Here is a 23,170-nt window from a genome sequence, read left to right as displayed (position 1 = left end):
CAACTGGCAACCTTGCCTAAATCTACACTTGTTAATGCACATGCCCAGATTGTTTCACAGGCTACACTTCAGCTTCTCTCCAGGAACAATTAGAAACATACAATCCAGAGTTCCCCAACCAAACAAAAATATTTTGATCCACTGTGACTTCTTTGAAGAAAAAAAAAAATGGATAAGTAATATAAGTGCAGGAAGAGGTTGCCAAACCATTCTGATATAAAAATGACCCAGTTACTAACCCAAGACTAGAGTGACTTCCTGAATAAGTAATCACAGAGGTGAGTCTAAGAATATACCTATCACACCTACATGAGTAAGCCGGCCAACTCATTACAAAAGGCAAGCCGCATGCCAAAGCCTTCCCTTCCTTCAAAACAAGGAGGCCAAATTGAACATGACTCAAATATATTATTCCCCAAGCTACAGGTTATTTTAGTTTCATGGAATAAAGCTCTTAAACCTTGACCCAGAGAGGCCAAGATGCATGTTAGCCAAGCAAAGAGACCATCCAAAATTTTTCAATTTAACATAAGTCAAAAGGCATAAAATGGGAGATGCAGGAGCCACTACTAAAGCAATAACTCCTGGGAGAAGCAAGCTGAAGGGGACAACATTTTGCTAAAGACCAAGCAGACATCAAGTGCAAAGGGGTGTGCTCAACGCAATATATCTTCTGCAGGCACCAAGGTTTTTTTTAATTGCTTCTTAAAAGAAAAACATGCAACTCCTCCACTTGTTTTGAGAATTTAAGTCACCTCACTTTCTAGGACAGCAGTGCTAGATTTCTTGCTTACTGTATTTACAAGAGGGGAAATAACAACCACAGAAGTTTTTTTTGTATTAACAGGAAGATTGAGAGAGGAACTGAAAGCATTTACCTATCTTCACCAATTATGTGTTGCCATAGCCCTTTGAAGGCTGCCCTCTAAAAGCTTGGAAAAGAAAATAAAGGAAAAAATAATCATGAAAAACAGTCCTGAAGCCCATTACATTTTGAGAAAAAACACAGCCTTTATCCTGAATTAGTCAACCTACACAGGATGCTCCTGTACAATAAGCAAAGTGATTGAAGGAAGGTTGGAAAGCCCCTTTGAAGTAAATATACACAGACCAGAGCCAAGAGGACAACTTCAGGGTGGAAGAGAAGAATTTGCACCCCGCCCTTCTTTGGGATTAAAATATGGAAATAACAGAATAGAGACAGCTGTGACACAGCCCCCTCTCCCCAGAACGCATCTTGAGGGAGAGAGGAGGAGAGGAAAAGTCCTGCAGGCCCCAGCCAACCTGCTCTGCAGACCGTCCCCACCCACCACCACCGAGAGAGGAAGGGCAGCTTGCGGGGCACCACCTACAGGAGCCGAGCCTCCCAAGCCTCCCTACCTTCCCTCCTCCCGCAATCCCCGACCCCCTCCCGCGGGGGGCGGAGTGGCTGACAGTGGCCGCAGGCCCGCCGCCCTACTGGAGCCCCTACCACTCCATCAAGCCCGACAAAAAGGCCCAACAGGCGGCGAGGAGTGTGCTGCAGGCCTCAGTAGCCGCTCCCTAGGACCATCGCGGCGGCGGGAGGCCGTACCTTGAAGTATCCGCCCTCGTAGAGGGTGTTGGGGGGCCCAAAGATCGCCACCTCCCAGTTGTAAAGGTCGGACTCGTCAACCAGGGTGATGCGGAAGCCCTCGACCGGCTCCTCCTGCAGCGACTTCAGCTCCAGCATCAGCGCCTTCTGCGAACTACTCATCTGCTGCTGGGCCATGGCGCGGCACGGCCGCTGCTGCCCCGCGGGCCGCCGCCGCCGCCCCTCCCCGCGCTGACAACTGCCGTCGCTACCGCCACTTCCTTTTGTGACGGCGCCCGCTCGCCGCTGACTTCAGCGCGCCCCGCCCCGCCCCGCCGCGCGCCCCGCCCCTACCAGCGTGCTTAAAGGGGCAGCGCGCCTTACCACAGCGCCTGTGTGGGTGGTTGTTTCTTGGTGCTGTATCAGCCCCTACGGGCCAGGCCCGCATCTACCCTCCAGCGAGGCCTGGTGTGGGGGCTGCGGGGCGGTAGAGAAGCTACGTGCTGGGCTGTGAGTGGGACGGAAGGGGTGGTGCTGTGCGGGGGTCACTATTGGGTACAGCGGGGCACGGCCGGCCCATGCTGCTGCACTGACAGACACTCACGGTCAAAAAACAGCCGTTTTTCTACAAAGGGTGATTTTTGAGGAGCGACCTTGCATGACCCAGCATCCCCTAAAAATCCCGCAGCAACCCCAAAGCAGCAGTAGGAGAGGAACAGGCAGTCATCCCCCTCTCATGGGTGTTATTTTCATGTGGCTCCACGGATGTGTGAGGTACTACAGACAGAAAATGCAGTTTCCATCCTTCCTCCTGTTCCCCAACATGGTTAAGGGAGAAAAATGTTTGCAGAGGGTGGAGAGGTACGTCGACCTGTGAATGTAAGCAAGCACCTCAGATGGTGATTGTGAGCTCCTATTCCTTATCCAGCCTTCAACAAATAATTTAAATATTATTAATTGTAAAAATAAATAAATTGAAATAACAAAGTGATTATCTAGGAGGAGGACAAACAGTGTAGCACAACCCCAGATGGTACAAATCTGGGTTTCAGTTCTGGAAATGTTAATGCACACACCTGCCTGTCAGCACACAGGACTACCCAGCTGCATGAGAAATATCTGGCATGGAGATGTAGTTGCAAGCTGGACATTTTACCTCAACTAGGACAGGAGAAGTAATAAAGACATAACAGCCCTGACAGAGAAAAGCTGATAAGGAATTAATGTGGTTTCAATTTGAATCGTAGAATGCTTTGAGTTGGAAGGGAAGAAATGTGATTCTAGCAGGAATTATTTAAAGAACTAATAGGCTGTGATGAGTTCTAAATTAATTGTAATGTCCCCCAATGTCAGAGTTATTTGAAGGAAATCTCTCTTGTCTGTGGGCTTGTGGTCAAATAAAAATTGGGGATGAATAATTGTGAAAATCGTGTAATGCCTTAATATAAATCTGTGGCGTTGGATTACATGGAGTCCAGGGATGAAATGGCAAAAGACCCTGAGATGCTGCTGTATAGAGAGGGATTGAGGAGTGTTTACTTTAAAGATTAATTAAATGAACAAAGCAGTCAAAGATAGCGAGAGCAAGGGGAGAGTCAACAGGGACTATCCAGAAAGTAGGAACCGATAACGGGGAATACTTATTTCATTAGACTGTGAGACTCACTGCTGCAGGATTTTACTCCGTCCAACAACTTGGAGATGTTCAGAGGGGCAGGACATTTATTTAGGCAATAAAAAGAGTACCACAGTTACCACGTAGAAAGGTATGGGATTCATTGGACACCCGGTATTTGAGATATCCTAACCCATTTCTGCTTTGCATTTCTTTCATCCTTCTGCACGCATCAGGGCTTATTCCACCTCACAGAGGCTCCTACTCCTTGGACAAATGGGTTGGATGATGTGTCCCATCATCCCCACCCTTATGTAGCTTTAACTGCTTCCCTTGCCTCCATCACCTCTCACTGCTTTCCCATCCTGAGGACAGCCCGGTGGGAATGGATGACCATTAGACCCGCCTTCTGCCTTTTCCAGAGCCACAGACTTTCCCGAAGTCACAGGACAGACAGAAAGGACTCCCTGCACTGGTGGGGGATCATGCGGCTGGGGCAGCCTACGCTGCAGATGGACCTTGAAGTCTCTACCTGGCACTTGGCAGCCACAGCTACTTCTCCAGACCTTTGCTCAGGGAAGAGAGCAGGAGGCAGATGCTTTTCCCCATACACCAGCTGTTAACCAGGACAAATTTGCTGTTGGCCTGGTGGTGAGCATGGCATCCTCCTGCTCGTCCCTGCAACTGCTCTGCTTGCCCTCCTTCTGCCTCTTGGGCTCTCCCCAAGGAGGCTCCATCACCTCCTCCAAAGATGCTCCAGAACTGGCACTGGTCCAGGGCTTGCAACTGCCTCCAGGCTGTAAAATACTCCAGCTTGATTTGTCAGGGGCACAGGCCCACCTCACCCTGGAAAATGTCCCTGTGGGGCCTTGCATGGGTTTTCTTGTGAGCAGGGATGAGTTCTCACTGCCATGGGGGTAATCTGGAGATACATCCCTTGTCCATGCCCGGCTGCGCTGTGAAAAAGCACGTGTTCCTGTACATGTGCCTCCCCACAGACACAGGTCAGCCACCGTTGCTCACTCCTTACCACCCTGGAGTGAGCTCAGATTTACAGAAAGCTGCTTAATTCTTCTCTTACATCCTCAGCCTGGGAGCTGGAGGGCTGGTTCACAAGCGCTTGCATGGTCGAAACACTGTTTGTTGGAGGAGCTCCTTGGCGGCTGGGCTGTACTGTGCTGGGTGTGTTTTCTGGTAGGAGCTCAGACCTGTGTTTTTCTTATTTATGTCAAGAAAAGAAAAGAAAAGAAAAGAAAAGAAAAGAAAAGAAAAGAAAAGAAAAGAAAAGAAAAGAAAAGAAAAGAAAAGAAAAGAAAAGAAAAGAAAAGAAAAGAAAAGAAAAGAAAAGAAAAGAAAAGAAAAGAAAAGAAAAGAAAAGAAAAGAAAAGAAAAGAAAAGAAAAGAAAAGAAAAGAAAATTTCAGTTGGAAGGGACCTACAACAATCATCTAGTCCAACTGCCTGACCACTTCAGGGCTGACCAAAAGTTCAAGCATGTTATTAAGGGCATTGTCCAAATGCCTCTTAAACACTGACAGGCATGGAGCATTGTCGTGGGTTGATGGACATAATGTTTTGTCAATATGGGGTCAGGTTGACTGGCAGGACACATGGGCTGGGAGCTACACTCTCGCTTTGGTGCCAGGCTTCCTGGGTAGCAGGTACTTCCATCACTGTTAGGTTTGGCCAACCATCTCATCTGGGCCACATCTGGGAGGGCTGCAGACACAAGGCTTTCAGCAGTGCTCTCTCCAGGAGAGAAAAAGAGCTTCACCTCTGCCCACCATGTTCCACCCAGCCCCACAGTGGGGGTCAGCAAGGAATCTTTGTTCTTCCCAATCCCAACAGCTTGGTCCCAGCTGCCCATGCTTCATTACTGCTCCCTGCTCCTCAAACCCTATCAGCCCCATTCACTCCTCCACCCTCACCTCCCAAATGCCCAAGTTTAATGTCATGGCCACCATCATTCCCAAATGCCCCAACCCCAGCACCCACTTACAGCTGCCCCTCCACATGCCCCATTTCCATTTCTAATGAGTCTAATAATGCATCCAACCTGGAGGGCCATGCTATGACCTTCCTCAGTTGACGCCAGCCAGCAAGGACCTGCTCCATTAATGCAGCATCCCAGCTCACTGGTGAAACATGGCTTTGCTCAGGCTCGGAGGAAAATGTTGGGTTGATTCAACGGGCAGGAACCAAGCCCTTTTGGGATTGCACTGCTCCTATTTCTATGGTAATTGAAACACCTTTCCTTGCAGCCAGCCTCCAGCAGAGGCTTTGTCTGAACCAGCCTAACGCTGGGAGAGATGGGAGAAGCAAAGTTTGGAGCTATTCAGGACATCTCCACCTGCTGCCTGTCTCGAAAGAGATAATCATGCAAGGCAGAAAGTAAAGAAAGACCTGGTGTATTCAATAGGGCAGGCTGAATATTTTTCATCAGGCCTGCTTTTAGGGAGAATATTCTTTTCCCCCCAACTTTTTTTCCCCTCTCCTACAAAAACATCCACTGCTCACAGAAAATAGAAACTGTTGAAGCAACAGAGCACTTGGAAGCCTGGGCAGCCCCCTCCAAGGTTCCTGCCTGCATTTCTGCCTGCGGTCCTGGGGAGGCTCAGCTGCTCTGACTGGTGTCCCCTTCCCCTAGCCCAGGCTGCCCTGCAGCTCACATAAATTTTTGACATATCATATGGCACTGCCCCGTCCTAATCAACTCCGATATATCTCAATGAAAGGATGAAGCCTTCTCCTTCTCCTCCTTTAGCTGCTCTCCCAAAGATGGTCACTGCCCACCTGCAAGTAGGGCTTTCCATGGGGTGTGCTCTGCCACAAACTGTAGAGTTGTTCTCTCTTCATATCCATTTTTTTTTTCACCTGAAGGAATTGGTTTGTTCTTTGGGCTCAGAGAACAAGAAATAGGGTCTGGTGTAGGAACACATGGCTCCAGGAAGAAGTCTCACCAGGAGAGAAGGCTACATGTGCCATTAATCCAGCCCCCGGCAGCAGAACTTATTGCTGTAAACTGGACCTCAAGATGCCACCGGCGCCTTATGTAAATCTGAGATGAAAACTTCTCTTCAAGTCCTTTCTGCTTTGTTCTCATCATCTATTTTTAATCTTCCTCTTCTCTTTCCTCCTTCCTGTGAGCTGCGTTCGTGAAGGATGACAAATTGAGAGTTAACTCCTCTGTTTAGTAACAGCAGAAGCTTTGAAAATGCAAATGCCATCTCAGCCTCACATTAGAGGGTTACTGCCCCGTGTGCTGGCAGAGAGAGGGAACAAGAGGTGGGAAGACGGGGCAGGTCCCGCCTATGTGACTCTGTTCTTGGGGCAGGATCATCTCACACAATATTCTTTGGCACTTTATCCAATTTCTTTCCTGAGGGGCTCAAAGGATGAGACATCTGCTCCTTCCTCTAGGAAACTGGACTTGCCTGGGCTAAAAGATGACACCATCTCCTCTCCTGCTGCCTCCTCCCTGCTCCTCTGCTCTGTTGAGGCATCAGCAGGGATCCCAGTGACTCTGAGCTGGACTTTAACACTGTCTTATCCCTGGCACATCAGATGGATGCTCCTGTGATGGAAAAGATCAGGCAGGGGGTAGGAGCTCTGCTCATCTCCCCTACAAACTGCTTACAGCCTCCCCCCCAGAGCCCCTTGTAACTCAAACCACCGACAGCTATTCCTTGGGCTGTACTGAAGCAGAGCAGGACACCTGGAGGTCCACCTCATCACCCTCCTGCCCCAAGGCAGTATCAGCTTATCCTAAGCAGCCCAAGACGTATTTGCCCAACCAGTTCTTTAATATTTGTCCTTCAAACTGCCCAAAGTGGAGATTCACTTGCTCTTAGGTCAATGTGTCTCTGGGCTCAGCTCACCTCCCTGTTAGAGAGCTGTTAGGTCCTCTCCACCCTGAATCCCATCCTTCTTCTTCTTGTCCAGACCACTATGAGGATACGGAAAATAGAGAGAAGGGCCAGGATTATTTCCTCCATCTCCTTCCTGGAGTGCTGTTGCCCAGACTGGATGCAAATCTCCAGCCAAGGCCATACCAGTGTTGGCAGTGCATCATTCCCACCGCAGCAGCACACACTGCCCATGGTCCGAGGGGAAACAGCACTTGAGGCTTTGCAGGCTGGTTTCTCAGCCCCATAGGAACTGGTGACAGAGGAATCTGGGGATGCTTCTTTTATTTACACTAGATACCTCGGTCCCAGACCGGAGAGCAGACAAGCACCGCGGTGATGGATCTCAGCCCAGGCACTAATGCCCTATTGCCAAGGGAAGATTTCCCCCAAAAAAACTCCCTGAGCATTTAACAAGGAAAATCAAAGTGCAGTTCTCTGCTCTGCTGCCCAAGCGAGCAGTGCAGCATTACTGCACAGGCTGATCCTCACCTCCTGAAAAAGAGAATGGGTGTACAAGAGTCCTTGCCTTCATATCGGCACCTATATAGGTTCCTATATTTGGGGAGCAGAGCATCCAAGTACTCAAGGGAAGTGACTGTGAATCTTTGAGGATAAAGGTCTGTTGGAAATTCACCTTTTGGCTCTCTTTTACCTAAAAATGGGGCAAGCTGATCCTCAGGCAGAACTAATCACAGGGATGAAAAGATGCTTTTGAGCATCAGTGGACAGCATCTGGGTTAACGGGAGCCTCCTGCATCAAAGTAGCCATCAGCAGAGAAATGCAAAGTTTGGAAGATTCAGAACAAAGCAGAAAAAAAATGAAGATGAAAAAAATATCTTTAGTGGGTTTTGTTTAACCTTATTTTGATTTGCCATTTTTCCGGCTTCTTTAAATTTGAGGGGGATAAAGTTGTCTTTTTTTTTTTTTTCTTTCTACTCTAGTTTGCTTCTTTAAAATGGATGAAGTGCATCACGGGTTTGATAAAAGAGTGCCATCAAAATGCCTACTGCTGCTCTTATTCAGCTGGTGAATAAATTATAAGTGCATTACAATGCTATTTCAGCTGTAATTCCAGAGCTTGGTGTGGGTGATGGTTGTGACCTTATGCCTGTCAGTGGTTTGCATTTCAAAGAGTTTGTGTAACCGACTGTTCTGGTCATCTTACACCTCCCGTTCTGGGCTCATTGTGCAGAAATATCTGAGCCTGTTCAACCTGCCAGCTACAGGGACAGTCCTCCAGCTGCACACAGTGGTAGTGGTATATGCTGTGGTCCTTTGAGGCTTCTGATCTGATTTCTGTTGAAGCTTGAAGTGACCATTGTCACCCTCCAAAGCAGCAATCTGGGGGACATCTCACTTTATTGATAGGGGATGTAACTGAGATATCCATATGGTTCGATCCCAGCAATAGTTTCTGTGTTGGGGACTGGTGTTTTCGGTTATTCTTGCTGCACAAGACAACCCCGTCTCAAGCATTACAGAATGGCTGAGATGGCGTGGACATTAGCATCACGTGAACAAGCTAGCATAGGACCCTGGGTGCACTCTGGGAGAGGCACCAACCTAAGCTGACATCACTGGTGCTTCACCTTCACCTCTGCTGCAGTGTCAGCTCTGCAGGTCCTTCCTGATAGAATTAAATCCGGCCAGGGATGTCAAGGACAACAAGAAAAGCTTCTATAGGTACATCAGTGATAAAAGAAAGGCTAGGGAAAATGTGAGCCCTCTCTGGAAGGAAATGGGAGACCTGGTCACCCGGAATACAGAGAAGGCTGAGGTACTCAATGACTTTTTTGCCTCGGTCTTCACCGGCAAGTGGTCCAGCCACACCACCCAAGTTGCAGAAGGCAAAGGCGGGGACTGGGAGAATGAAGAACCGCCCACTGTAGGAAAAGATCAGGTTCGAGACCATCTAAGGAACCTGAAGGTGCACAAGTCCATGGGACCTGATGAGGAACATCCGCAGGTCCTGTGGGAACTGGAGGATGAAGTTTCTAAGCCACTATCCATCATATTTGAGAAGTCATTGGCAGTCCGGTGAAGTTCCCAGTGACTGTAAAAGGGGAAACACAACCCCCATTTTTTAAAAAGGGAAAAAAGAAAGACCTGGGGAACTACAGGCCAATCAGTCTCATCTCTGTGCCTGGCAAGATGATGGAGCAGATCCTCCTCGAAACCATGCTAAGGCACATGGATAACAAGGAGGTGATTGGGGACAGGCAACATGGCTTCACCAAGGGCAAATCATGCCTGACCAACTTGGTATCCTTCTATGATGGGGTTACAGCATTGGTGGACAAAGGGCGGGCAAGTGACATCGTCTACCTGGACCTGTGCAAGGCATTCAACACTGTCCCGCATGATGTTCTTGTCTCTAAATTGGAAGGACATGGATTTGACAGATGGACCACTTGTTGGATAAGGAACTGGCTCAATGGACGCACTCAAAGAGCTGCAGTCAATGACTCGATGTCCAGGTGGAGACCAGTGACGAGTGGTGTGCCTCAGGGGTCGGTACTGGGGCCGGTGCTGTTTAATATCTTTGTCGGCAACATGGACAGTGGGACTGAGTGCACCCTCAGCAAGTTTGCTGATGACACCAAGCTGTGTGGTGTGGTTGACACGCTGGAGGGAAGGGATGCCATTCAGAGGGACCTGGACAGGCTGGAGAGGTGGTCCTGCGTGAACCTCATGAAGTTCAATAAGGCCAAGTGCAAGGTCCTGCACGTGGGTCGGGGCAATCTGAAACACAAGTACAGGCTGGGCAGAGAGTGGCTCAAGAGCAGCCCTGAGGAGAAGGACTTGGGGGTACTGGTGGACGAGAAGCTCAACACAACCTGGCAATGTGCGCTTGCAGCCCAGAAAGCCAACTGTATCCTGGGCTGCATCCAGAGAAGCGTGGCCAGCAGGTCAAGGGAGGTGATTCTGCCCCTTTACTCCGCTCTCATGAGACCCCAATTGGAGTGCTGCGTCCAGCTCTGGAGCCCCCAACATAAGAAGGACATGGATGTGTTGGAGCGGGTCCAGAGGAGGGCCACGAAGATGATCAGAGGGCTGGAGTATCTCTCCTATGAGGACAGGCTGAGGGAGTTGGGGCTGTCCAGCCTGGAGAAGAGAAGGCTCCGGGGGGACCTTAGAGCAGCCTTCCAGTACCTGAAGGGGGCCTACAGGAAGGATGGAGAGGGACTTTTTACAAGGATGTGTAGTGATAGGACAAGGGGGAATGGCTGTAAACTAAAAGAGGGCAGATTTAGATTGGATATTAGGAAGAAATTCTTCACCATGAGGGTGGTGAAACACTGGAACAGGTTGCCCAGAGAAGCTGTGGATGCGCCCTCCCTGGCAGTGTTCCAGGCCAGGTTGGATGGATCTCTGAGCAACCTGGTCTAGTGGAAGATGTTCCTGCTCATGGCACGGGGTTTGGAACCAGATGATCTTTAAGGTCCCTTCCAACCCTTACCATTCTATGATTCTATGATTCTATGATTCCTGTGACACAAGAAAAAAAGACCAAAAAGGAAAACGTTCAGAGCAATTAATACATACCCCAAGCAGGCACAGCCCAGACCGGCTGCCCCAGACCCAGCTGCAGGTTTGGGCTCTGAAGGGGTGAGCAGGGCATGGCATGTGCAGTGTCTTCATGGTCTTCATGACCAAGATGCCCTGAGAGTTGGACAGTGAAAGCACCAGTAGGAGCTGGATTCAGACTCATCCCAGCGGATGGCATCACCTTTCCATCTTTTGGGCTGCTCTCATGTCTGTGTCTATAAAAGAAACAAGTCCATTGTCCCCAAAACAGCCTCCAAGTCTTCAAGCCCTCCATTACCCTCATATTATTGTACAACCACTGAATGGAAAGAATACCATCTTCACACCAAGGGCTTTGCAAAGCATTAACGTCCCTCTCTCTGTATGCAAAGTATCTCTTGTGAATCTAGTGTCAGCGTTGGCAGACAGCCTCAAAGTCTTGGGTCACGCTTTGCAGCCACCGCCAATGTCAATAAAATGCTGCTGGCCACGTTGCCAACATGACGACCAAGAAAGAAACTCAGGGACTGCCGAGTTTCAGCATCCGTGCAAGGACAGGAACGACTCTCACACGCATTGGTACGATGCACAGTCGGATTCCTTTATTATTCCGCTTGTGCGGTTATATACATTTTCCATATCTGTACACGCGATTACGCTTATTCGGATAGGCTACAGACATAAATCACACACTGTTCACACGCCCCACATTCCCTTATGATTGGTAACTATGCACTAATGCCAATAGCAACAGACTGCCCCCACGTCCTTGAACACATCTTGTTTTTGCTAACCCATACCATGTGCACTATCAGAACTTTCTCAATGGCTATTCTTAGCTGTCTTTTCCAGCAGCCTGTTCAGTTATGCTGTTTTGCTTAAGCGGCCTAGTTGTGGTAACTCTCAAGCTACATCGACTCCAATATCTCCCCCTTTTTCTTTTCAAAAAGCTAAGCTATCTTATCATTGCCTTAAAAACATTTGCTCAATTTGTGTTAGTTGCATCACAAAAATTTTCTTCACAGTTACCTCTAGTGCCTTTTGTGTTATGCGTATTATACACGGGACCAACATAATCACTGCCATAATCATTACAACAATAAGCAATAACATTTTGATTAGTGACATTAACCAGCCAGAAATTCCCCATCTGTTTCCTGCTGCATCAAATACTTCCGCAGCCCCAATAAATCAGAATGCAGATACAATAGTCTAAAGTCAAAAACCGGAAAACTTACCAAACCAGAAGATGCAAAGGCAGTTACTTAGTCCAGACAAATCCATTAGATCACAGAAACCAAATCAGTCCATCAGGTCACATAAATACAAACACCATAACATAAAATCACACATTTATGGTCGTGACCACACACACACGCACACACACACCAAGTTTTCAACATAAATCCAAATATTACAAAGACTTATGAACAGACAGCAGGCAGGCAACAAAAGTAATACTGGAAGAATGCCTTTGTCTTATTAATAGTCCCTGCTCAGAACTTTTTGGTCCAGGGATCAGAGGTTCTCCCCGAGAATCCCTCGGTGCCGGCTGGAGGTCCTGTGATCCCTGGGACCATTGATGTTCAAGAGCAGGGTCCTACCTGGGTACCCAAACTCTACTACCAGAAAGAAGCAAAATAATTCACTCTCCAAAACTTAACCCCGGAGCCCTAGAAAGCAGGCACTCATATTGACACTCGTCAGATAGTACAGATAACAGCTATACATCGTTAGGATGTAGCGCCTTCAACCATGTGGTTAGCATCTTTGTTAACCGGGCCCACTGTCTTTTTATCACCTCCCCTTCTTCTTCCATGTTCATTCAAGATGGGTTTGATCCATTTTGCCGGCACCTACTCCGTCTGTCCATTATCTGTAGAAACACAAGCATATCCCCTCCCCCAAGTGAGTAGTCGTACTGGACCTTCCCAAACCCCTTTATCTGGGTGGAATACCGTTACTAACACCACATCATTGTCATAGACATTTTTGTTTGTTCCCCTGTGCCGAACAGCTGGGGGGTCACTATGACCTCCTCTAACATTCAACCAATTCAGGACAAAAAGGGTTTTGTGTAGGCAGTCTATCGGGGATTGCTCTCCCCCCTTTTTTAAAATATTTAAATGATCTTTTAGTAAGCGATGGGAACGCTCAACAATAGCTTGACCGGTGGAGTTGTATGGGATGCCCCGTACATGCTTAACACCCCACCGCTGAAGGAAACGGGCCACCACCTGAGACCTGTAGGCTGGGCCATTATCAGTTTTAATTTGTTCAGGTACTCCCAACACAGCAAAGGCTTGCGCCCAATGTCGTTGGGTTGCTTTGGCATTGGTAGAAGTAGCTGCTGTTGCCCAGATGGCAGCCGAACACGTATTGACAGAGACATGGATGTGCTTCAAACGCCCAAACTGGGGGAACTCGGTCACATCGGTTTGCCAAAGTTGTCTGGGCTGTAGACCCTGAGGATTTACACCACCATCCTGTATAGGAGTGAGTCTCGCACAGTCAGGGCAGGCTGCAACAATAGCACACGCATCTGCTTTAGATAATGAAAACTGTCTTTGCAGCACCGCCGCAGACTGATGGAAAAAATCATGCGCTGCTCGTGCAGCATCAAAGCTCGTGGACAGTTGTACGGGAGTGGCTGTCACTAGTTGGTCCGCACGGTGGTTACCTTCCGTTAGGCCCCCAGGAATGGAAGTATGACTTCTAATATGAGCTACAAATAGTGGTTCTTGCCGCTGTTGAAGCATGTGCCATAACTGAGTTATGGCACTGAACAGCAATGGGTTTTGTATCTTAGCGATAAATGCAAAATGTAACCTTTGTACGATACCAACGACATATAGTGAGTCAATCACAATATTAAGAGGTTGTTGAGGCCACCGTTTCAATACTTCCACTACTGCTAAAAGTTCTAAAATTTGAGCAGATCCTTCCGCCACAAGGCTGTGCGAGTACCAGTAGCCATGTAGTTGCCACACAAACCCAGCACGCTTCGATTTGCTGCTCGCATCCGTAAACACTGTCAATGCGTCTAGTGGGCAATCAGTCACAACATTCTGTGGCAACAGCCGTAAACATGTCTTAAACAATGGGTGACGCGGGTAGCGATTATCTATTACAAACGGTTGGTTCAATACGGCCGCCGCAAATTCATCATTGGTTTGACAAAACTGTGTGACCAATTGGGATGTGAGTAGCATTATTACTTGGTGTGGTACAGCTCCAGCAATAATTTTTGCTCGTTGGCATCCTTTATGGATTATAGCCGCAATAGCCTCAATCCTTGTGGTCACAGTTTGTTTGAAATGGCTAGGACCGAAAATCCATTCCAGGATGCATAATGGGTCTGATTGTTGCTCCCGCCATTGAGCCAATATCCCAATGATCTCTTCCCGAGAGTCATAGATATATAGCTGGATCGGGGAGCCTTCAAGTATTCGGGAGATAGAACCGTGTGAAATCTTCTGCGCGATAATTTGAAGTGCTGCCTCTGCTGGTTGTGTTAATTGGCGTGGTTCGTGAGGATCCTTTCCGTCCTGCAATAGTTCGTACAAGGGCTATAAATCCGTATTGGTTATTCCACAAACGTTCCGAATCCATTGAAGGTCTCCCACCAACTTTTGGACATCATTAAGGGTTTTGACGTTGTCAGCACATATAGTCAACTTTTGCGGCCTAATCACGGTTTCGGTTAAAGTCATGCCCAAATATTTCCATGGGGGTTGTCGTTGAATCTTTTCAGGAGCCACCACTAAACCCCAATCTTCCAACATCCCCTTTAATTCAAGAACAATGTCATCTTGGATTGGGCATCGTGAGGCCAATAATAAGTCATCCATGTAATGATACAAAATTAGTTCCTGATGAGATCGTCGGAAAGGTTGCAGCGCCAAATCCACATACCATTGGCACATTGTTGGTGAGTTTTTCATACCTTGTGGTAGCACTACCCATTGGTACCGCTTCGTGGGTGATGCTCTGTTAATGGCGGGTACTGCAAATGCAAACTTTTCACAATCATCCGGATATAACGGGATGGTAAAAAAACAATCCTTCAAATCTAGGATCAGGATATCCCATTGTGCAGGTATCATAGCTGGCGACGGTAGTCTGGGTTGTAGCGGCTCCATATCCTGCATTACTGCATTAAGTGCTCTTAGGTCTTGTAAGAGTCTCCATTTTCCGGACTTTTTCTGAATGGTAAACACAGGAGTATTCCAAGGACTAGTGGACGGGACCAAGTGCCCCAACTTCACTTGTTCATCCACCAATTCTTGGAGATGGGCGAGCTTTTCAGTAGACAGCGGCCATTGGTCCACCCAGATCGGCTTTTTTGTCAACCACATGAGCTTCAGTGTAGGCCTGGATGCGCTCGCTTCAATGGCCGCTGTCAAAAAGGCGTCTGAATGACACAACCCCATTGTGATATGACGTCTCTGCCTAATAGCCAAATAGTAGCATTCAAGACATAAGGGCGTGCTTGTGCCAGCAACTTACCATCTTGGTCTACAAAGGTAATGAACTCAGTACTCATTTGTGTCGCTGTTGCACCACCGATTCCTGTCACCATGCCCGACACTACCGTCAATGGCCATGACTCTGGCCATTGGGCCCTCGGGATTATAGTAACATCCGCTCCAGAATCTAACAACATTTTCTGGTCTTTTAGTACAATGCCGTTCGGTCCTTTAATAGTGATCTTTCTTATGGGCTGTTCTGTGGAAAGAGGTTGTACGAATGCCACCAAGGGGGTTCCACTTGAGCCAAAGGTGTCACTTCCCCTATAGTTAGGGTCAGTTAGGGGGACCTGAGCAATAAAAGGAATCAGTTGGGCAACCTTGCTGCCTTGTTTGATGGTTAATGGTGGCGTGAATACCTTTAACATAATCCCTATTGGGCCTGTGAAATCTGCATCAATTACCCTTGGTAGGACAAAAATTCCCTGACTAGATGCAGAGGATCGCCCCACCAACAATGCACTCAGCCCATGACCTAAAGGTCCTGTGGCTACCAAGGGGACGACATGCACCTTATCATCTTCTATAGTGATGTCTTGTCCCACGGCCAGATCGACTCCTGCGGAGCCGCTTGTGGCGGCTCGGAGCTCGTCGAGACAGCCATAGCTGTGGGGAACTTTCTTGTCCTCGCGCCCCCCCATCCTGGCGCTGCTCTGCCCGTTTCCCGACAGGGGGGTACCATCCTTCTTAAACTGCGACCTGCATTGAGCTGCTTTATGCCCGAACTTGTCACATCTTTGGCATGTCCCTACAAATTCGTCAGCCACCACCTTTTGCTTCTTGATCTGAGGACAGTTTCTTTTGTAATGGTCTTCCTCTCCGCAAATAAGACAACCAGTTTTTCCTTTAGCACCTCAATCCCCTTTCCCCGTTTGCATGGCAGGTCGTAAAGCAGCGGCCATAGCAGCCGCATGTATTCTGGCCTTCTTTCTTTCCTCCGCTAAGCGAGGTAATCGGGAACAAGCCTCCACGTACCGACTAAGGGTAGACCCACTAGGTAGGGACGCAATTATCTGTTGACATTGAGTGTTGGCATTTTGAAAAGCTAAATCCTTTCCTACTGCACCTTTTGCTTCACTTGGCAGATTTGGTGCCACATCTAATGCTTCCTTTAATCGGTCTATAAAGTGCATGTACAGCTCATCAGTACCCTGACGAATCTGCGTATAAGGTAATACAGGCTTCCCAATCTGTGGTAACTCGGTTAAAGCAGCCAGGGCTAAGCTCTGTGACTGTTGCAATATTAGAGGGTGTAGCGCTGCTTGAGCCGCCCCGTCGCGGAAAGCGCCAGTACCCATGAGCTGGTCTAGTGTAACTACACGTAAAGGATCATCGGCACCTAGCTGAAGGTTTTGCATCATTGCAACCTCACATTTATCCCACCACTTATCCTTCCACAACATAAAGGCAGTGGGGGGCAACACCAATTCTAACAAGGCTCGGGCATCAGCTGGCACTAATATCTGATTTTTGAAAAAGGTGGTAACCAGCGTCATAACTTGCTTGTTATCCAAACCATAGTTCATTACGGTTTTTTGTAACTGACTCACTGTTTTCCAGTCAAAAGGAGCCCATATCCATTGATTCCCCTGCGTAAACACCGGGAATGCTGTTAAACTGTTTGGTAGCATTTGTCCTTCAATTACAGCATTTTCTATTACCCCCCTCCATCGTTGTCCCATATTAAAATTAGGGTCGCGTATCGGGGGCATCCCGTCTCCACTCCGACCTCCAGCGGCCACACCACCACCCTCTGTACCGCCGGGTCCCTGCAGACCACACCCACCGTGCGCTCAATCAAGCTTTTGAACACCGGATGCCCCCCCTCCTTGCTCTCTCCACTTCACGCCCCTCTTCCACGCCTCACGTTCGTCATCCCCCACCCCCTTACCGTATTTACTGCGTAAATAGTGATCAGCATCAGCTAAGCTCATTCCCCCGTCTTCCAGCATCAGCCTAACCCAGTGCCGTTGCGAATGCTGTGCTGGCGCACTTTCGTTAATGCTTCCATTATTTGACCCCCCTGAAATCACCTCCCCCATCCCGTCCGACTCCCCACATATCTGCTGCTCGACCGCTCGCAAACCGTCCATTATGGCCTGGTGAGCCTTTCGATATGCCTGTTTAATCGTGGCATTACGGGATCCTTTATCTAGTCGTTGCATCTCGTCCAACAGCTTTGTCATTTGATCCTGTTGCTTTCTCAATGCGTCCGTAAGTTCACTTTTATGAATCTTTGGGTATAATAGCGATGTTGCTCCTTTGGGTGAATCAGTATCCATTTCTTGAAAATCAGAGTCCGGGAGCAGCACATTCTCCGGTAGTGGTGGGGCTGTAGGTGGCGCTGGTTCCCAGTCTCCCAATTCAATACTCGGTCCTCCCCAGAACTCCGTTTCACTAGGACGAACGGGATACGCGGAAGGTGCCGTACAGGGATCTTGATACTCTCCCGCGGGTTGACTGATTGCATAAACAGCTCTCACGGCGGCTGCAGCCACAGTAGCGTCGTCCTTCATATCGGCAATCATATTTTTAACAGTTCGGAAAACAGGGGCTAATTGTCACGCCTCTTTGTTTCCGACCTGCACAGAGTCCCACAAGTCCATCCCAACTCTGTGCCACACATCCGGATCGAACAGCTGATCCATTGTTGTTATCAGCTTTCGGCAGCGGCACCATAATAATAGTCCCGATATGTCTCCTTTAGTTAACTTAGCTTCGGCTCGATCCGTCAATTCCAACAGGCTTTTCAGCGCCGTGTTTTCCGACGCTGATACAGTGGAACCCATGCTGCCGATGTTCATGCCCCCCCCGGCGTGCCGTGGATCCGCTCCTGCCTTTCTCGGGCAGCCCGGCTTACCTCGCCAGCCAGCAGTCCCCTGCATTCTTCGGCTGCGATAAATCGTCAGGGTCACCACAATGCCGAGTTGCAGCATCCGTGTAAGGACAGGAACGACTCTCATGCACACACTGATACGATGCACAGTCGGTTCCTTTATTATTCCGCTTGTGCGGTTATATACATTTACCATATCTGTACACACGATTACGCTTATATCGGATAGGCTACAGACATAAATCACATGCTGTTCACACGCCCCACATTCCCTTATGATTGGTAACTATGCACTAACGCCAATAGCAACAGACTGCCTCCACATCCTTGAACACATCTTGTTTTTGCTAACCCATACCATGTGCACTATCAGAACTTTCTCAATGGCTATTCTTAGCTGTCTTTTCCAGCAGCCTGTTCAGTTATGCTGTTTTGCTTAAGCGGCCTAGTTGTGCTAATTCTCAAGCTACATCGACCCCAACAATCCTCGGGCTGAGAGCAGTCCTCTTTCTTTCCAGATAGCCCCATGAGCATGAATCACGTTAAATGCATATTTGGAATCAGTCCATATATTTACCCTCTTTCCTTCTGCCATTCACAAGGCTTGCTTCAACGCCACCAGTTCTGCTTTCTGTGCCGAGGTATTTGCAGGTAGCGTTCCTGACTCCAGTACCTCGGTGGTGGTTACAACAGCGTATCCGGCCATTCGTCTTCCTTCTTTCACAAAGCTGCTCCCATCTGTAAATAACTCCAAATCAGGGTTTTCCAGAGGTTCATCTTTCAGGTCCGATCTGCTGGAATAGACTTGTTCAACAGTTAGCAGGCAGTCATGTTCTAGACTTTCTGTCGGATTTTCCGTTGACAGAAACATTGCTGGATTTACAATAGTTGTGGTTTTAATTCCACGTCGTCTTGTTCCAGCAAGTCTACCTGATATTTCAGCATTCTGCTGGGGGATAGCCAATGACCTCCCTTTTGTTCTAAAGCAGTTATCACCATGTGTGGTACATATACCACCATCTTTTGGCCCATAGTCAATTCTCGAGCTTCCTGAATCTGCAATACCACTGCTGCCACAGCACGTAAACATCCCGGCCATCCTTTACTCACGTTGTCAAGTTGTTTAGAGAAGTATCCTATTGGTCGCTTCCAGGATCCCAGACATTGTGCCAGCACTCCAAGGGCCAGGTGTTGCCTCTCATGGACAAACAGCTCAAAAGGTTTGGTTAGATCTGGTAAACCCAAGGCAGGGGCCATCATCAATGCCTTTTTAAGTTCCCTAAATGATTTATGGCATTCAGGTGTCCATGTCAGATACAAATCTTTCGTCCTGTTGCAGGGCCCTCCCATTCAAAAGCAAATATGCTTTGACTTTGTATATCCAGAGGTATGCAAAAGAAGGCATCCTTTAAATCTAGTACAGTAAACCATTTATGTTCCTCTTTCAGAGATGTCAGTAAAGTATAGGGATTGGCTACTTCTGGGTGTATATCTTGAACTATCTGATTTATAGCTCTTAGATCTTGGACTAGTCGATATTCTTTTCCTCCAGCTTTCCTTACCGGTAATATAGGAGTGTTATATTCTGACTCGCATTCTACCAAAAGTCCATATTTCAAAAATTTCGTGATTAACCCCTCCAATCCTTTTTGAGCCTCCCACTTAATAGGATATTGTTTTTGTCTTACCATTTGGATTCATGTTTCAAGGTCACTTTTACCGGTTCTGCCAATTTGGACTGTCCCGGCACTTCATTTGCCCAAACCAAGGGAACTACTGCGTTTTCCACCTCTTCTGGAATTTGCTCCTCCTTAAAAGAATCCTGTAACATAAACACTCTTGCCTCTACGGATTCTGATTCTGGTATTAATAATTCAATTTTCTCATTTTTAAATTTATTTGTGCCTCTAATTTGCTTAATAAATCTCGGCCTAACAAAGGCAACGGACATTTAGGCATATATAGAAACTGGCGAGTTACCCACTGTTTTCCCAATTTAAATTTCAACAGCTTTAAAAATGGTTAATTTTCTTTTTGCCCTGTCACACCAACAACATTCACTGATTTATGACTACATTTCCCTTTACATGTGTTCAATACCGAATAAGTGGTCCCTGTATCTACTAAAAATTCTACTTCCTCATTCCTTAGCTTCTCGGAGAGGGGCTTGGAGGGGAGCTGGTTCAGCCACCTCCCCCATCCCTCTCCGTGTCCTTCCTGAAACCGGGCTGAATCCTCCTGCCCCCCTCCTTCCATAGGAGAAGCAGAAGGACTATCAGCCTCCGAATTTCAATCCTCTTGATCATCTCCCCATCTCCGGTGAGGCACAACCATTAATTTAACATCATCTTCCTCAAGTCCATATTTTAAACAGCTTTTACCAATACTACAAGCAGAACACTTTTAAAAATCCTCTTCAGATTTCCCTTTCTTTAAAACCATCACCATAGAATCGTGTGGATGTATCCCACACTGCTTCTGCCACTCCGGATGATTTCTCAGTGTGAAAAACAGATCTGTATATATTATGTCATTTACCTTCCCTTTTACAAAACAACATTAATTGCAAGATGGTGTTATAATGCAGTGTCCCACTCCTTGGTCATTTTTCCCCATCTTCCAAGGTATACTTTGGCCACCGATGATTGCAGTACTCAATCAATTTCTTCCGAGTCAAAGGATCACCCCCCAGATCTTTCCAATGTTTCAGAATACGTCCCAAAAGCGTACCCAGTGGGATGGGCTTTTTACTCGGAAATGTGCCCATCTCCCGAATGACCAGTGGTTGTGATTGTGCACTATATCACAGGCACTAGTCAGAGGGACCTCAACTCTTGTGGGAGCTCCCTCTGGGATCCCAGCTCCCTGCCAGAATCTTGGAGACTTCAACCCCCCCCGTTGAAGACTTCCCTCTTGGGCCCCACTCTACCCGCTTTCACCGAGCAGAGACTTTTCAACAGAGGTACTCTTTTCAGCCCAACCCTGCGTGGCTTCCACCGTGACATACGAGCAGGCTTTAACCCACGTTACTTATTAAAAGAATGCCTTAATTAAATTCCAGGGGACTTACTTGGAATCCTGCGGTCCGGGGATCAGAGGTTCTCCTCGAGAATCCCTCGATGCTGGCTGGAGGTCCCGTGATCCCGCGTATCCGTTGGTATACACAAGCAGCGTCCCACCTGGGTCGCCAGAAACTGTCACCGAAAATCCAGGAATAAAACCTCATAACACCAATGTAGTGTTAAAAGGCAGGCATTCTTTATTGCAGCGCTGGATGCACGGGGGATAATTCCACCGAACGTGCATACCTCATACCTTTTCCGTGCAGTTTATATAGATCAAAAATATACATATTCATTAGGTTTCCCAATCTACCTATACATATGCATAACCTATCCCTTTCATATTAAAATCAGTTCCAAGAAGTCATTTTTATAGACTCCTCCCAGCTGCGCTTGCACAGTGCCTCCAAGAAATTGAAGTAGTGAAGCTGGTGTCTGGAAGGAAAAAATTGATTCCGGAAATTTGGGATGTGTGGGAGAAAGATTGGGAGGAAACTATAACGAATTGTAAGAAGTGATTCACGTGGAAACTCATTAAAAGAATAGCAAAAGGCAAGTTAAAGGGGCAAGAAGTCACGAAATGGGTAACAATCAGGGAGGAATTTTGAAAAAGAGTCCTTTAGGCTGTGTGCTCCCTCACTGGAAAGACATTGTTGGGACCGGAGGCATAGAATCACAGAATCACAGAATCACAGAATAGTAGGGGTTGGAAGGGCCCTCTGTGGGTCATCTAGTCCAATCCCCCTGCTGAAGCAGGGTCACCTACAGCAGGCTGCACAGGACCTTGTCCAGGCGGGTCTTGAATATCTCCAGAGAAGGAGACTCCACAACCTCCCTGGGCAGCCTGTTCCAGTACTCCGTCACCCTCAGAGGGAAGAAGTTCTTCCTCATGTTCAGATGGAACTTCCTGTGCCTCAGTTTGTGCCCATTGCCCCTTGTCCTGTCACTGGGCACCACCGAAAAGAGCTTGGCCCCATCCTCCTGACATCCACCCTTCAGATATTTATAAGCATTTATTAGGTCCCCTCGCAGCCTTCTCTTCTTCAGGCTGAACAAGCCCAGCTCCCTCAGCCTCTCCTCGTAGGGGAGATGTTCCAGTCCCCTCACCATCCTCGTAGCCCTCCGCTGGACTCTCTCCAGTAGCTCTTCATCCTTCTTGAACTGGGGAGCCCAGAAATGGACACAGTACTCCAGATGAGGCCTCACCAGGGCAGTGTAGAGAGGAAGGAGAACCTCCCTCGTCCTGCTGGCCACACTCTTCTTGATGCACCCCAGGATCCCATTGGCTTTCTTGGCAGCCAGGGCACACTGCTGGCTCATGGTTAACCTGTCGTCCACCAGGACACCCAGGTCCCTCTCCACAGAGCTGCTCTCCAGCAGGTCCACCCCAAGCCTGTACTGGTGCATGGGGTTGTTCCTCCCCAGGTGCAGGACCCTGCATTTGCCTTTGTTGAACCTCATCAGGTTCCTCTCTGCCCAGCTTTCCAGCCTGTCCAGGTCACGCTGAATGGCAGCACAGCCTTCTGGTGTATCCACCACTCCTCCCAGTTTGGTGTCATCAGCAAACTTGCTGAGGGTACATTCTATCTCTTCATCCAGGTCGTTGATGAAGAAGTTGAACAAGACTGGGCCCAGTACTGACCCCTGGGGGACACCACTAGTTACCAGCCTCCAACTAGACTCAGCGCCGCTGATGACAACCCTCTGAGTTCTGCCATTCAGCCAGTTCTCAATCCACTTCACCGACCAGAAAGTAAAAGGACCCTTATCAAATATTGCAATTAATAGTGGCCTCTATATAAATTGGAAGATGTGACCAAGTGGCCATTGAATGGGTCAATACATTATAATACTCTCTTGCAATTAATGCTTTTTTTGAGGAGAGAAGAAAAATGGGATGAGGTCTCATATGCAAATATGTTTTTCACCCTCCGAAACCATCCAAAGTGGCAAAGGGACTGTGGAATGATACCACCACAGGACCCCATGGTACTCGCACTTGAACGAGAAAATAATAAAGAATTCAGAGGTAAACTGAGGCGGTGTTGTTTGGCATGTAGCATTGGGCAAAGATGTACTAATCTGACTGACTTGTTTAAGCCTCCCCCTCGACCACAGGAACAGGATGCGAACTCGGATG

General features: G+C 48.0%; 1 protein-coding gene across 1 annotated transcript in view; it reads right to left on the bottom strand.

The window, feature by feature from the left end:
* LOC142365671 (ubiquitin-conjugating enzyme E2 R2) overlaps positions 1–1,843 on the bottom strand; it is an 89,475-nt gene extending 87,632 nt beyond the window's left edge. Inside the window, exon 1 of the mRNA XM_075446713.1 lies at positions 1,574–1,843. Within this exon, the coding sequence (XP_075302828.1) occupies positions 1,574–1,750 (177 nt within the window). The 5' untranslated portion in view covers positions 1,751–1,843. The remainder of the gene's footprint in view (positions 1–1,573) is intronic.
* Positions 1,844–23,170: the final 21,327 nt, after the last annotated feature.

Source organism: Opisthocomus hoazin, chromosome W (genome assembly GCF_030867145.1).
Source record: "Opisthocomus hoazin isolate bOpiHoa1 chromosome W, bOpiHoa1.hap1, whole genome shotgun sequence".
Classification (NCBI taxonomy): domain Eukaryota; kingdom Metazoa; phylum Chordata; class Aves; order Opisthocomiformes; family Opisthocomidae; genus Opisthocomus; species Opisthocomus hoazin.
The sequence above is the reverse complement of the archived record's forward strand: the minus strand, read 5'-3'. Positions and strand labels throughout refer to the sequence as shown.